Raw genomic sequence first — 13,722 nt, 5'->3', positions numbered from 1 at the left:
TTGTGGGGCTGTTGGATTGATATATTGTGAGGTTTGTGTATTTAATTAGTGTGAGAACAGGAGATAGGAGCTAAATTCTAAACCAGCCTAAATATATAATCTTAGCAACCTGTTAGAAAGCAAGAGATTCCTTTGCGGCTAGGCATGCAATCACGTTCCTTACGGCGTGACTAGTGCATTTCTGTATGACCCTCCAGCCTGCCCTCCCCTCCTGCAGCCTTTTGGTTGCTTGCTCCGTCCCTTTGCAATGCGTGATACCATCCTTTCCATCAGGACGGATGCAGGGGGCTCGCTGGACCAGAGCAGGGTATTGCTTCGTCTGGTTTGGTGCCCTTGTCTCTGGTAAGTGGCTTGTACCGGCTGCTTCCTAGGAAGGCAAATTCCTGCAGATGCAGGAATTGTAACCAGTTCTTCACCTGTTCTATTTTACTGCCTCTTTATGACTTTCTTAAGGCTTGTCTGCATGGGGAATTCACAGGCAAGCTCATGTGTAGTAGCTAGAGTGGGAATTGAAAGTGTACTGACCCTGGCTTTCTCCCGGCATCGACAAGCCCTCAGCGATGGCCTCCAGTGGGGGCTGTCTGCCCCACTTCCCCATCTCTGTCATGCTAGGAAGGGCATTCTCTCTCTCGCTCTTTCTCAGAGAAGAGGGTGCTGTGAATCGGGGTAGGTGGGAACGACACGATGAGCATTTCCACGTAACAAATCCACCCAGGTGCTATGTTCACGGGGAGGCCACACACCGTACATTGTGATAGGGAAGGAGCTTAATAAGTATGGACATAGAGGTTGCGTCTGTGAAACCTCCACAAGCAGTGCATGTGCCTTGGGCGTGGGAGCTGGCAGGGGTCTGGCAAGCAGCATGCATTGGGGCTGTGTACTTGCCGTGTCCAGGTGCCCTCTTGCCCCCCACCCCAGAACAGAAGAAGACTCAGCCCTGGCCGCCTCGGAGCTTTTTCAGCGTGTGTTTGCCCCTGGCCGGGAGGGTTAGTGTTTGTCTTGCTGCGTGTTGCCATCAGGATAGTGTCGCTCCCTGGGCTTGGCTTCAGGTCAGATGCTGGCTCAGGAGACTGTATTTAAGTTGCCGCAGGCTCCCTGCCCCCTCCAGTCCCGTTTGCAGCTGGAGGCTGAGTCCCAGAGGCCCTTGCAGCAGTTGCTGCGGCGCCGTGAGACGATGGCCTGTGTGCACCCACCCAGCATGGCTGCGCTGACTGCGGTGTTGTGGGAGGAACAGAGCGCTGGTTGAGGCCTTGCACCATGTTCCCTGCGTGTGTGGGGAGGAGAGGGCCCCAGCAGACACAGCTGCTCCCCAAGTTCCTAGCTCTCCTGGCCAAGGGGTGTGCATCACCCAGAGAGACAGGGAAGGCGAGCGTTGATTTCCCTGTCACCTGGGGAGTCATGGCCAGCGCGTGCCATGTGCCTTGGACTCTCGGCTGGTGTCCGAACTGCTCTGTGTTTGATTTTAGGTCTCGACACTTAAAACTTATGCCAGGACAGCTGTGTCAACCAGGGGTGCGGGACCCCCATCTCCTAGTGACACGGCTGTGCCAGCAAACCACCCAGGGATGACGCAGCTCTGCTGACAGAAGAATGTTTCTGTTGGCGAAAGTGACGTCGTTCAGGGGTGGCGTTCCTCCACTGGCAGAGTGCCTCCTTCTGTCAGCCCGGGTCGTGTCCATGGCGAGGGGTGAGGCCACGCTGCAGATGGGAGCATGTCTCTCGATCCCGCTAGACAGACTCACGCTAACTTCACTCCAGCAAAAGCGCTACCAACCGAAGCGGGGCTGGCGTGGCAGGAGTGGGGATTCGGGCTAGCCGCCCGTGTTCCCCACCACCTGACCCTGCTGGCTCTGAGCTGGGGTGGCTGGCTAACCCAAGCTGCTGCCTGTGCCACAATGTCCACTCAGCTGTTTTTCGGCACAGGTCTGTCCAGCCGGACTGGGAGGCTCTCTCACAGCTGCAATGTCGCCGGACCCCTCGGGGCAATGCCGGCACAGGCTCTGTCGCATAGACATAGCTTTAACCGGGACTCTTGCACCTCACCCGGGCTAGGGGGCTGCAGGATTGACCCTTAGTTTACCGGCCCCTGGAGATGGGGACTGGTGACACTGACAGAGCTAGAAGGAGGCAGCTGGCGGCTGGCAAACCGCGACGCTCGACAGCCACAGGTGCCTTGGGAAGAAGGGGCTGAGCTCACCTGACGTGCAGTGCCCCCGTCTCAGCCCTCTCTGCTCTCTCCTCAGGGATAATTGCCGTCAGCCGGCACTTCGAGAAACGCACCAAGGGTCTGCGCAGCCTGAACTTCTCCAGGACCTCCCTGACCTCCAAAGGTACAGCCCGGCTCTCTCGCTGCCTCCGGGGAGTTTGCCCGGGTGCCCGGGATGGGGGCAGGGCTCACAACCTCCTCTCTGCCTTTTAGACCCTCTGCAGGGGCCAGCGCTCACCCAGCTAGCACAGGCAACTGTCCCGAAGGTGTGCGATGGGGGGTGGCCGGGGCTGCCTTTGCCCCAGAGCCGTTGTGCTGGGTGCTAGGCCTCTGGGAGTGGCATCTCTCGGCACTCCCTTGGCCAGGGGGCAAAGCCTCAACAGCCCTGATTACTCTCTGTCCTGCTGGCTTGGGAGCTGTGATTGGCCGTGTGCAGGGAGCCAAAGGTATTCCACAGGCAGAACGACGCTGACCTGGCAAGGCTCCTTCTCTGCATTCGCAGAGCTCTGGGTCTTATCTACCCCAGGGGGGTTTAAGAAGAGAAATCTCTGCTGCAACGCAGCCAGTGTGGGATGGTCCCTCTTCGCTTGCCCTCTCCCCACGCTCTGAGCCTGCTCTCGGGGACTCCCCACGCTCACTGGCATCTCCTCCCTCCCCTCCGGCAGGTATGAGCACCTTATGCCAGGCCCTCGCATCCAATGGAGTCTTCAGCACCTCGTTGCAGCACCTAGATCTCTCTGGGAATCCTGGTTTCCTTACCCCCGAGGACGCCAGCGTACGTAGCCCTAGCTCACTGCGGGTAGGAAGATCCTAGCCAGAGAAATGCAGCTAAGACCCCAGCAGCGTTTTCAGTGAGCTGCGCAGGCTCTCTCCTCACTCCTGTGCCGCTGGCCTGGCACAAGCCCACCCAGAACCCTGGGTATGTGCGCGAGTCACTAGCCCGCACCGGGGTCCATGCTGCTAAATCTGTGTGGCTCTCGGGGCCCAGGCTAGCGAGATTAACGCTCCTGTCACACCTCTTTTGTTGGGGGGCACTCAGTGGATGGCCTGCCCACGTTGTCTTTGGTGCCAGGATGTTCAGCGGAGCAATTGCTGTGGGGGGGCCCAGCTGAGACGCCATGGAGCGCCATGCCCAGCCCCCCTCCAGTCCCCAGGGACTCCGCTGGCAGCTGTGGGCCCCTGAATCAGAGGCTGCCTTGGCAAATCTAGCTGCACCCTTAAGCCGAGCAGGTGACTCCATTTCAGCTTCCCCAGGCCTGGCACCGATGCCCAGGGGAAGGGGCTGAGTGGGGGAGGAGGTGCCTGTGGGCAGTGGGGGCAGCTTGTCCACGGGTCAGGGCCAACCCTGCTTCCTTGGTATCAACACTGCTTCCTTGGTATCAACACTAAACCCAGGAGAAAGACCAGGTCTCCCTGTGACCTGGGCTCGCCCCTGGTCCCCGAGCAGGAATGTCCTGCATTCGGCCACAGGCGTGAGCAGACACCGCCTCCAGAAAAATCCTTCCAGCGGCCTCTTAAAAACCCACATCTTCTCTTCCCCCAGAGCTTGCACAGCTTCCTCAGTCATGCCAACGCTCTGTCTCACCTTAACCTGGCCGGCACAGACTGTGCTTTGGATACGGTAAGTACCACCTGCCAAAGTGGCCAGCCCCTGGGAGCCATTCGTCTTGCTGTTGGCGACCTGAGTCGCTGTGATGGGCAGCGTCTGCTGGCCCTGCCCATCCCCGTGTCTCTGGAGACAGAGGCGATCGAAGGGTTCACACCTGGAGAAAACGCTCTGGCCTCCTTCTCCCCAGCTGAGTCTTCCTAGCTGAATGGAGGACGGGCCCGTTGCTCTGTGCTGCGAGTCTCATGCACTGTTGATCAGGAATGAATGAACGCAGCCGGTTACTCAACTTCGGGCATAAAGCTTGGCTCTGGCATCCAGATTGGGAACAGCCTTGGCACTGAAGGCTAAATTTATGGCTGGACCTTAAATTATATCAGCTCTTGGTGCCTTGGGAGCGCTCCCTCACGCTTCCAGACGAATCTTCAGACGCCTTGCCTTTCCCTCACCGCCAGCACGGCTGGAGGGAAGTTGTGCTGTTTACCTTTGAAAAGGGGGAAGGATCGGAAACATGCTTGTTTACAAACCCAAAGCAGCTTTATCTGAACAGCCAGCCCTGCAAATCACAGCCTGTTGGTCTCACCAGCTGTAAAGCTCCTGCAGGCCAAAGCACACCCCTGTCCCCTCACCACCTCCCGCTGCATTGCACGTTGCGGCCGCAAGGTGTGGAGAGGCCTAGTTTTTGGTGGAAGCAGCAGGTGCTGACGTCTCTGAAAATCTAACCATTAAGCACCAATTCTGTGGATGGCTAAGAAGGAACAGACTCCGGCTCCCCCCTGCCTTGACTGGGCTGGCCACTCAGATCCCCTGGGAGTAAAATGCAGCAAACGTGCACCCCCCCCCTCGAGTTGGCAGCCCTGCCTCTGAGCCATGTGGCGAGCCATTTTGGATGCTCTGTTGCCTTTTATAGCCAAGCCGCACATCCTAGCATGCAGGGACTTGTCTGTGTCAGCCACAGTGGCCAGTAGGTCACCGATGGGTTTTGTTAGTGAGAGAGAAAGGATGGCTCAGTGGTGAGAGAGCCTGGGCTCAATTCCCTCTTCCGCCACAGCCGTCACCTGGTCTCTCTGTGCCTCTCTTTTCCCCCTTTGTACAATGGGGATAATAGTCCAGCCCTGCCTCCTGGAGGCAGTAGGAGGAGGAATACATTAAAGGTGCTGAGATACTGTGGTGGTGGGGGGGCATATCAATAGTGTGGCTGGACGGAAAGAGACAATCCGGGGCGAGGCCTGTCGTTGGGGTCATTATTCCACACCTGCGGGGTGCGTGCGGTGCTGTTCGGCGCCCATAGGCAGCCTCGGCCCCCGGGCAAGGAGAGTGGGGCCTGTCCCAGAGCCATGGGAGGGTCGGGAGCCAGTTCTGCCATGCCTGCCGCAGTGCAGCCTTTCCCCTTCGGAGAGTTAACCCGGGCGGCCGTTGGGCCAGGTGCGTGAGGAGGGAGCTGGGTGCAGAGGGAGGGATCTGTCCCGCTGGGGGAGGGGGGTACAGGTGTGGCCCGGCAGCCTCTTCTCATACAATTCTAATTTCCTTTTCAAGCTTTTCGGTGCCTTAACCCTCGGATGCTGTGCTAACCTGGCCCACCTGGATCTCTCCAAAAACGTGTTCTCGCACAAGTAAGCCTGAGGGTTTGTTTCTCTTTGTCGTCGGTCTGTGTCTGATGAAGTCCCGCCCCAGGGATTTCGTGTGTGGGTATCTGCTGTAAGCTCTCACCTCTGGCTGCATGGGTTTCTCAGCGACTGCCCCATGCAGTGAGTGTGCCCTCTGGGAGTGAACTCCTGGCACCTTGCTCTTTCACGAGTTGGGACCTCACTGACAGGACAGGCAGTTGGCTGCTAGCCTGGGCATTATGACAATTGCTGGGTTTTATCTCAGGTCTCCCTCTTGCATCCTTGTCTCTGGGAGCCCAGACTGAGCAGCTAACACTCCATGGGGGGAACTCCCCTTTCATTCTGGTGCGATCATATGTTCAGTAACACATTATAAAATAGCAGGGGTACATAAATCCTATATCTCCATTTGTGTGTGCAGGACAGCACCCAGTCCTGGGAGCAGAAATGACATGCTAGTGGGTGCAGAAACACGATTGATTTCAGCTTAGCTTAAACCTCTTCCTAAGCAATTTAAACGAAGCCAAAATCAGCCTGACTTTAACGGAAGTAAAAGTGTCCATACAGCCCTTTTGCATCAGCGTAACTGAATGGGTTTAGAGTTGCACCTTAAATTAAAGCAGTGTGGCTTTCTCAGGAAAGGCAGCCCGTAGATTATAGGCACTTTGGGGAGCAGACACATCTTAGTAAGGTGCTGTGGGGAGAGCGGAAGAGTAACGTCTGGGGTGGAAAGGCAAATGATCGGTAAGAATGTTAACGTCATATCTGATGACAATTGAGGGGAATTGCAAAAATAAGTTAAAAAAAAAAAGAATGTACTGTTGCATTTTTACATATTCTAGTTGGATTTTTAACCCCCTAGCTTCTGCTTGCACCTGCCGGCATTAAAGGGTGGCTTTTTTTCTAGTATCGACCTTACTTGTGTCTGAGGCATTGGGGGCTTTTGTGCCAGTCTCAGCGTGGCAACAGGCGTGTTTTTGTGCTGGCCTATGGGAGGCTTAGGTTCATTTCTGGGCCACCTACACCCTGAATATGCTGCAGGTTGTAGGCAGCAATACTTCCCTACTGCTAAACATTTGTGCCCTTTTCATCTTCCTTATAATAGCTCCTTTTTTCCCATGGGCTTTTTCATCTTAGAACTAGCCTGGATATCAAATCTTGTTGTCCATCTTTTTGCTTGAGGACTCCTTGGATGAGCAGAGAACTGGCGTGGGATCTCTCTTGGCCCTTAAAGGAAGTGGCTGGTCTGTTTGAAGCTTTAACAAAGAGATTTTTTCCTCCAAGCTGTTCAGTGGGCATTTTAGCTCAACAGGTATTAGCAAAAGTGAGCAGAAAACTAAAAGCTCTAAATGATCTGACTTGATTTCCCTTTCCTGCTCAATTGCGCTGCTTTTACTTCCTGGGACTCTGTGAAGTCATAGCTCCATTAGTTCTCTGGTCCTCCATGGAGTCCTCCATAATAAACAAGGCAAGCAAGGCCTGAATTTCTTATTTAAAAATAAGAGGAAAAAAACACATTGAGAAACAAACCTTTAGGATCATTCTTCAGCCACCATCAAGAAGCAAAATAGAGCACAGGTCGAATTTTGTTTCCTGTGCAGGCCACCTTATGATTATTTGTATTGCAGTAGCCTCTCAGGGCCTTAGTCACAGACCAGGACCCCAGTGTGCTCAGTGCTGTACAGACAGAACAAAAAAGATGGTCCCTGCCTGAAAAAGCTACAACTTAAGTATAAGAGCAGAGAGATCCTCTGGGGAACACAAGGAAACCACGAGCCTTTAACATCTTAAATGCTCCGGTCATTTCTTATTACACATTTACATTCCAGCTTGTGCCAGGTACTGTACAAAACCAGTAAATGACAGGCCCTGCCTCTGAGCGCTTAGACACAAAATAAGGTACATGCATTTAGCAGGGAGGGTAATTAACTATTGGAACAACTCACTAAGGCGGTGGTGGATCCTCCATCATGGATCGTTTTAAAATGAAGATTGGATGTTTTTCTCAGAGACTTGTTCTCGCTCAGTCAGCAGTGCTGGGCTGGGTGTGGGAGTCGCTGGCTGAGGTTCTCTGGGCTGTGCCATGCCAGAGGGCAGTCTGGATGTTCACAACGGTCACTTCAGACCCCAGCAGGTCACAGTGCTGGCAACGTAGCCCCTGAAGGGCTTTGAGGACACTCCAAACTGGTGGACTCAGGGCTTTGTGGCTGATGGCCAGGCCATGGTACCGTGGGGAGGGACACAGCAGAATTGGGGTGGGCTGGAACTCCCAAAAGAGGGCTGAGATGATACACTGGGATCCGATGCCATTTGTGATTGTTTTCAGGAAGGTGAGAGATGTCCCGCCGGCCATCAAACTGTTCTTCAGCCAGGCGGCTGCCCTCCGATACATCAGCCTGGCGTGTACCAAGCTGCCGCCAGAGGCTGTAAGGTAAGGGGGCGTTTCCAATGATCACAGGAAAGGAATTTCAAGGGCCCAGCAATGGCCACGGGGTTCAGAATTACGGTGGTGTCCGGCATCAAACGAACAGCGCCGATTGGCCCTGACGGTGCAAACGAGCAAAGGTGCGAAATAATAAAGTCCTCTAGAGGGCGCCTCCTGGATGCTTGAACTGCATGCCTTGTACGCACATCGCCGGTGGCACAGCCCAGCACCGTGTGTGCCCTGGGGGATCATCTTGCTGGGGGTGTGGTCCTGCCACACTGGTGGTGGCCGACGCTGGATGAGTCTGAGAGGATTAGACGGCGGTGGTCTGCAGTCCTTGGGTGTGCAGGGTCTGAATTACTTGGGCTGTGGATAACCTGGCTGCAACCAGTCTCAGAGGTGCTTAGCCCACAACAGGCTATTGATTTAGCAAATCCCTTATTATTAAGCCCAGTTAATATATCCAGCAGCCTCCTCAGTGGCAGGGCGTTCCCCAGACATCCAAGTGCAGGCTCTCTCTGGTTCCAGTCGGCTCCTAAGTCACCCACACCCATCACTTAGCGCCTTCTGCCCTTTCCCCAGCCCCTGCAGTCCCGCCAATGTCTCTCCTGTTCTTCCCTTCTGCTTTGCTGCAGGGCCTTGCTGCAGGGGTTGGCGTATAACTGTCAGATCAGTGACCTGCACCTGGACCTCAGCAGCTGCGAGGTGAGGACGTAGCGGGCGACCCAGTAACGTGCCTGTAAAGTGGAGCGAAAGCTGAGCTGCAGCTCGGATCAGACACTGCATCTGAGCCGAGCAGCCCTGAGGAAAGAAACTCCTGGGGCTGGGCTGGAAGCGCAGGTCATGTGCCAGAGCACTGAGGCTGGGCAGAGCAGTATGACTTCGTGGTGTTGCACAGTCTTCCACCAAAGTGGAATTTTTGGCCCATTATCTGCACTTGTTGAATTGCTCATGCGAGTATTAGGAGCTGTGCATTTATGAAGAGTTCCTGGGCAGAAGAAGTCAAGCCAGGGGAAAGAGAACATCATCCTATGTAAACCCACTGACTGACAGAGCTAGCTGTCTGAAACGAACCCAGCAAGCACTCCTGTAGTGCCCGTGATGGTACCTAGGGACCAGCTAGCTTCCTGCTGCTTCTGAGCATCGCCCAGTCCAGGTGACAGCACAGGGTAGCAGCTACGTATTATGATGTCGATTTTACAAATGGGCACCCCAGCGAGAGGTCCCGTGACCCCGCAATCTTGTGCCTAGACCCCCTTCCCTCCCATCTGTGGATCCCTGACCTGAGGATTTCCTAGCACTTCCCCAAGGTTAACGACTCCCCACAGGCCGATGGGAATGATGATCCTGGGTGTGGTAACTAGAGGGGGAGTCAGGTGATCTGGGGTAATTTTTGAGCCCTGCTGCAGCCTCCTGGGGCAGGTCACTCAGGGTAAAAGTTTGAAAAGCACCAGGTGGTTTAGGAACCCTAAGTCCCATTGAAAGTCACTGGGGTTTAGGCTCCTACATGACTTTTGAAAATGGCTCCTCAATCACTCCGTAACTGCTTTTTGGAAAAGTTACCCCGAATCTCTCTGGCCCAGCTCCTCAGAGATATTCTGACACCTAACTCCTTTTGGTTTCAAATACCTCTGGGGATCCGGACCTCCAGGCCTTGCTTTCCCCATCTATCAAATGGTGACAATAATGTGCACCCACCCACCTTTGGGGATTGCTTTGGGGATGGCTGAAAACTGCTAAGGGTTTTTATTTACTCCTTCCTCCACGTTGGTTCTAGACTGAGCCTGGTGTGTTTTGTGTAAATAGTCTGCAGGCAGTTCTCAGTGGGCTTTCAGGGGAGAATGTTTGTTCTAAAGACCCTCATTTCAGGATGATTCTGGGTGCATGGGGCTCTGATTTGACTTTCCCGATGGTCAGATTTTGACTGATGAGAATCAGAATGTTCCCTTTTAACCTTTTCTTTGTTTTTTATTTTTTAATTTCAAGTTGAGATCAGCAGGTGCCCAGGTGATCCAAGATCTGATTTTTGATGCCAATTCAATTAGTGTTTTGGATTTATCGGACAATGGTAGGTACACAGGTTCTTTTACTCCCCGTGAGCTTTGTCACTGTGGCTGGAAATGTCTTTTCCCCTGAATCTAGGCGCTAGGTTGTGTGCTGCCATTCATTCTACAGAAGTCCAGATAAAATCCCCTGCCGTGACAATAACTGAGCTATGGATCCCATCAGCTGCTGTAGAAATAACCATTTAAAACATGAGACTTGTTCTGATGCGGGACGGCTCTCTGAGCTGCCCTGAGTGGTTATACACGGTATTGCAGCCATCCATGCCCTTGCCTATTTGTACACCTATTCTTTGGCGTGCTCCTGCATTTCCATGGCATACTTCTTCCATTGCTCCAGGATCCTTTTGCTTTTGTTTGCTGCTTGTCTTCTGCTTCTGCCCCTATTAGCACTCGTTAGTAACAGGCACGAGAAGCCGCAAATGACTGCATGGCTGGCTGCCACGCTGAAGTTAAAGCTGGTACATTTTGTTCCGGGGGAATATTATTCCATCAGAAAAGCGTTTTGATTTCAATGGAATTCTTGACATTGTCCGCTGCTGTGTGGCTTTTTTAAACGACTTTTCGTTTTAAAAAGGTATTGTTTTGTATGCTAGATATGACATTTTAAAATGACGAAATCAAAAGCAAACATTTTGATTGATCCCAAATTCATGGGTTTTTCTGGAAAATTTCATCTCACGGCAGCTTTCTAAATTCTTGGGTTTGGTTTCAGCTTGGAACGAAAACCATTTTTGACGTGGCAGAATTTCCTGGGGAAGGGAAATCCCGCTTCCTGAACTGCTCTAGGAGTGTTGTGTGTGTCCATTTCTCCTTCTGATCAGGGCTGCACTGGGGGCACAGGAGAGCTGGCCATGGGATATGATAAAGGCAGATCGTGGTGTTTGAGAAGCTGGGTGGAGCTGGTTAGAGAAGAGCAATTCTGTGCTAACAGGGCCATTGTGTGGAGAAATTTTTCATCTGTGTCTGGTGAACAAAGTGACGGATGTGTGAAAAGGACTGCCCTGGTTTGCTGGCCTGTTGGCACCTTGCTGGCCAGAAACCAGACTCCCACCCCGCACTGTGCGGATCTCACAGGGTGTCACTCCAGAAATGCTCATGGAAACACCATTCTGGTTCGGTATGGATTTCGAGCATGCCACTCTGCGGGCCTGCTTTTGTTTTCTGTGTGTGTTTTGCGCTGATAGGCCTTCCCTGGAAATTAGCAGTGATGAGCCGACTTAAAAAAGAGATCATGAAGGAGGGAACTGCCTTCTCAAAATTCCCAGGTGCGCTTCCCTTTTCATCTTTTCTAATGGAAGACTGTGGACGTCTCTGTGTCCCTTGACCTACAAATGGGACTTGTCTGAATAGCATGGCGACTGGAGCTGGTTGGCTGTACCATTCTGTATGCTTGTGGAGATCACGCACGCAACCCTGCTTGGCTTCTTGTTGTCACGGCTGTAGCTTTCGCTGTCTTTTCTGTCTTTGAATTCTTGCCAGCTGCCACTGGATGTCATTTAATGCAGGCCGTTTTGGGCACAGAGGCTGCCAGCTTTCCCTTGTGGGTGAGCCCCACTTCTTGGTTCTGGGAGGGCTCCCATGACACCCCTCTCTGTTTCCGTTGTCAGTTGCTGCCTTGTTGCAGCAGGGGCAAATCGACTGCCTTCCCCGAGCCCCCTGGCAATGTTTCTCTGTCGCTGCCCGCCAAGGCAGGGACTGAGCTCATGGGGTGTGGACACCTGCCCTGCAATCAGAAGCATCATCTCATTTCACTTCAAGAAGGGAGGAGAAGCACCGGGAGAGAACCAGCTGACCTGGGCACGCCGGCTAGTCACCATCTCCCCGGGCTGCAGTGCCCTGATGGTTGCCAAGGGACAAACTGAGTAGCTTGTTGGTGTCCGTGAGTCTGTTCAGGTGGGGACGTGTCCCTCAGCGTAAGATTTAGCAGCATCTGGTGCTATGAGAGCAAAATCTGGGCTTTTCCCACAAGCCCTCCCTTTGTAGGTGTGGCAGGCTCACTCCTCCCTCTTTGTGCCAAGCTGCCGTGGGATGCTGGCATTCGCTGCGGGTCATGGATTGTCAGAGCTGCTTTCATTTGTTGTAGGCTTTGATGCCGACATGGTCACGCTGGTGCTGTCGATTGGCAGAAGCAAATCCATTAGGCACGTCGCCTTAGGAAAGAATTTTAACATCAGATCCAAGTAAGTGTCACATGACTCGTGCCCGTAATGATGTGGGCTTTAATAGCCCATTGCCTACCACCTGCTTTTTATACACCCTGGGAATACTGGAAGTAGTCAAATGACATTAGTTTCCTGAAATTGTTGCTCAGAATGTCACTTTGCTTTGTTAATGACCATTTGGTTTTGTGGGTCCTGGGCCTTTAAATTATGATAATCTCGTAAACCGGAGCTATCAAAATCAGGGAATCGTATCATAGAAATGTTGGGCTGGAAGTGTTACCTGAACACTAGGGCACCCAACCTTTACCTCAATCCGTAGGGCTCAAGGCAAAACCCGGTTAAGGCATGCCCACCCTTTCTCAGTCCATAGGGTCCTAGGGGAAAGGCACCTGCTCTTATTCAATTCACACTCTAGGGCTCAGGGCCACCCATTCCCAGGCCATAGGTCACTGGGCCTAACCTGGTAATTGAAGTACCCACCCTTTTCCAATTTGTAGGGCTCTGAGCGTAATCTTCTGCAGGCTTACAGAACCTTTCACCAGCGAAGGACCCGTACACAGTAATAGCCTTATTCTCTATTTATCAACAATTACCAAAACAGAATACACACGCTAAGCATCCAATGCTCACCGCTCCCAGTAAGACAGACAAACATCTCCTGGTGGCCAATCAGGATTAGATAATCTGGGGACTCCAGCTTCTGTAAATACAGTTGGCCGGGTGTTGAGGTTTGGCTGCTCTGATTTTCTTCTTGGGCGGTGTTCTGGAGTCGGGTTCCAAAGCACTTCCTTTTGGAGCTCCATTTATATGGTTAAAATGTGGGCCCTGCTTAGCTATACCTTAACTGATCATTTTAAACGAAAGGACTACAAAACACCAATCCTAGCCCGTTACAGAACAGCCCTTTAACCAATCATATCCCATCACCTTCATTGATTTAAATAACACACACTTAGTTATGCAACAGACGGAAACAATCAAAGCGTTTATCATTCCAATAAACAATCGAGAAGTGGGTGCCAAAAAGACAAAACAACAAGAAGTGTCAATTTTACAACCACAGCTCTTGAAAAGTGATTCCTGGCCAGACAGAATGCCGTCAAACAAAGTTTTTTAAACATCTTGAGATTTGTTTCTGTTTCGGGTGCTGCAGAGAGGGGCTGCTAGGGTGATCAGGGGAATGGAGAGAGCCTGGCCTACGAGAGGAGACTGAAAGGGTTTGGCTTGCTTCGTCTGGCAGAGCCAAGGTGGAGAGATGGCCTGATTGCTCTCTCTAAATAACTGGGGGACACCAGGGAGAGAAGAGCTATTTAAGCTCAAGGACAATGTTGGCACCCAACCAAATGGGAATAAACTGGCCAGGCAAACATTTAGGCTGGAAATTAAAGGACGGTTTCTGACCATCAGAGGTGTGAGGTGCTGGAGCAGCCTCCCAATAGGAGGAGTGGGGCAAAGGACCCAACTAGTCTGAAGTTGGGACCTTGCTAAATGTCTGAAGGGGATGATCTAGCGGGGTTGTGATCTGGTGTGATAGCAGGGGGACCGGACTCGATGGCCCAGGATGGCCCTGCCAGGCCCCTGTTCTTGGGTTACTGCCCATCTGACGTAATGCAGAGGAGCTGGGGGGGGCCTTAGGGGCTCTGTAGTGTG

The 13,722-nt window shown here is 52.8% G+C and overlaps 1 protein-coding gene across 1 annotated transcript in view; it reads left to right on the top strand.

The window, feature by feature from the left end:
- Positions 1-13,722, top strand: part of CARMIL2 (capping protein regulator and myosin 1 linker 2) — a 106,336-nt gene that overhangs the window by 32,325 nt on the left and 60,289 nt on the right. Inside the window, exons 12-19 of the mRNA XM_067534396.1 lie at positions 2,244-2,330; positions 2,872-2,981; positions 3,750-3,827; positions 5,349-5,425; positions 7,746-7,850; positions 8,480-8,549; positions 9,831-9,912; positions 11,994-12,090. Of these exons, the coding sequence (XP_067390497.1) occupies positions 2,244-2,330; positions 2,872-2,981; positions 3,750-3,827; positions 5,349-5,425; positions 7,746-7,850; positions 8,480-8,549; positions 9,831-9,912; positions 11,994-12,090 (706 nt within the window). The remainder of the gene's footprint in view (positions 1-2,243; positions 2,331-2,871; positions 2,982-3,749; positions 3,828-5,348; positions 5,426-7,745; positions 7,851-8,479; positions 8,550-9,830; positions 9,913-11,993; positions 12,091-13,722) is intronic.

This window comes from Emydura macquarii, unplaced genomic scaffold (genome assembly GCF_026122565.2).
Source record: "Emydura macquarii macquarii isolate MOO-44397 ecotype Brisbane River unplaced genomic scaffold, CSIRO-AGI_Emac_v2 contig_3401, whole genome shotgun sequence".
Classification (NCBI taxonomy): domain Eukaryota; kingdom Metazoa; phylum Chordata; order Testudines; family Chelidae; genus Emydura; species Emydura macquarii.
The sequence above is the reverse complement of the archived record's forward strand: the minus strand, read 5'-3'. Positions and strand labels throughout refer to the sequence as shown.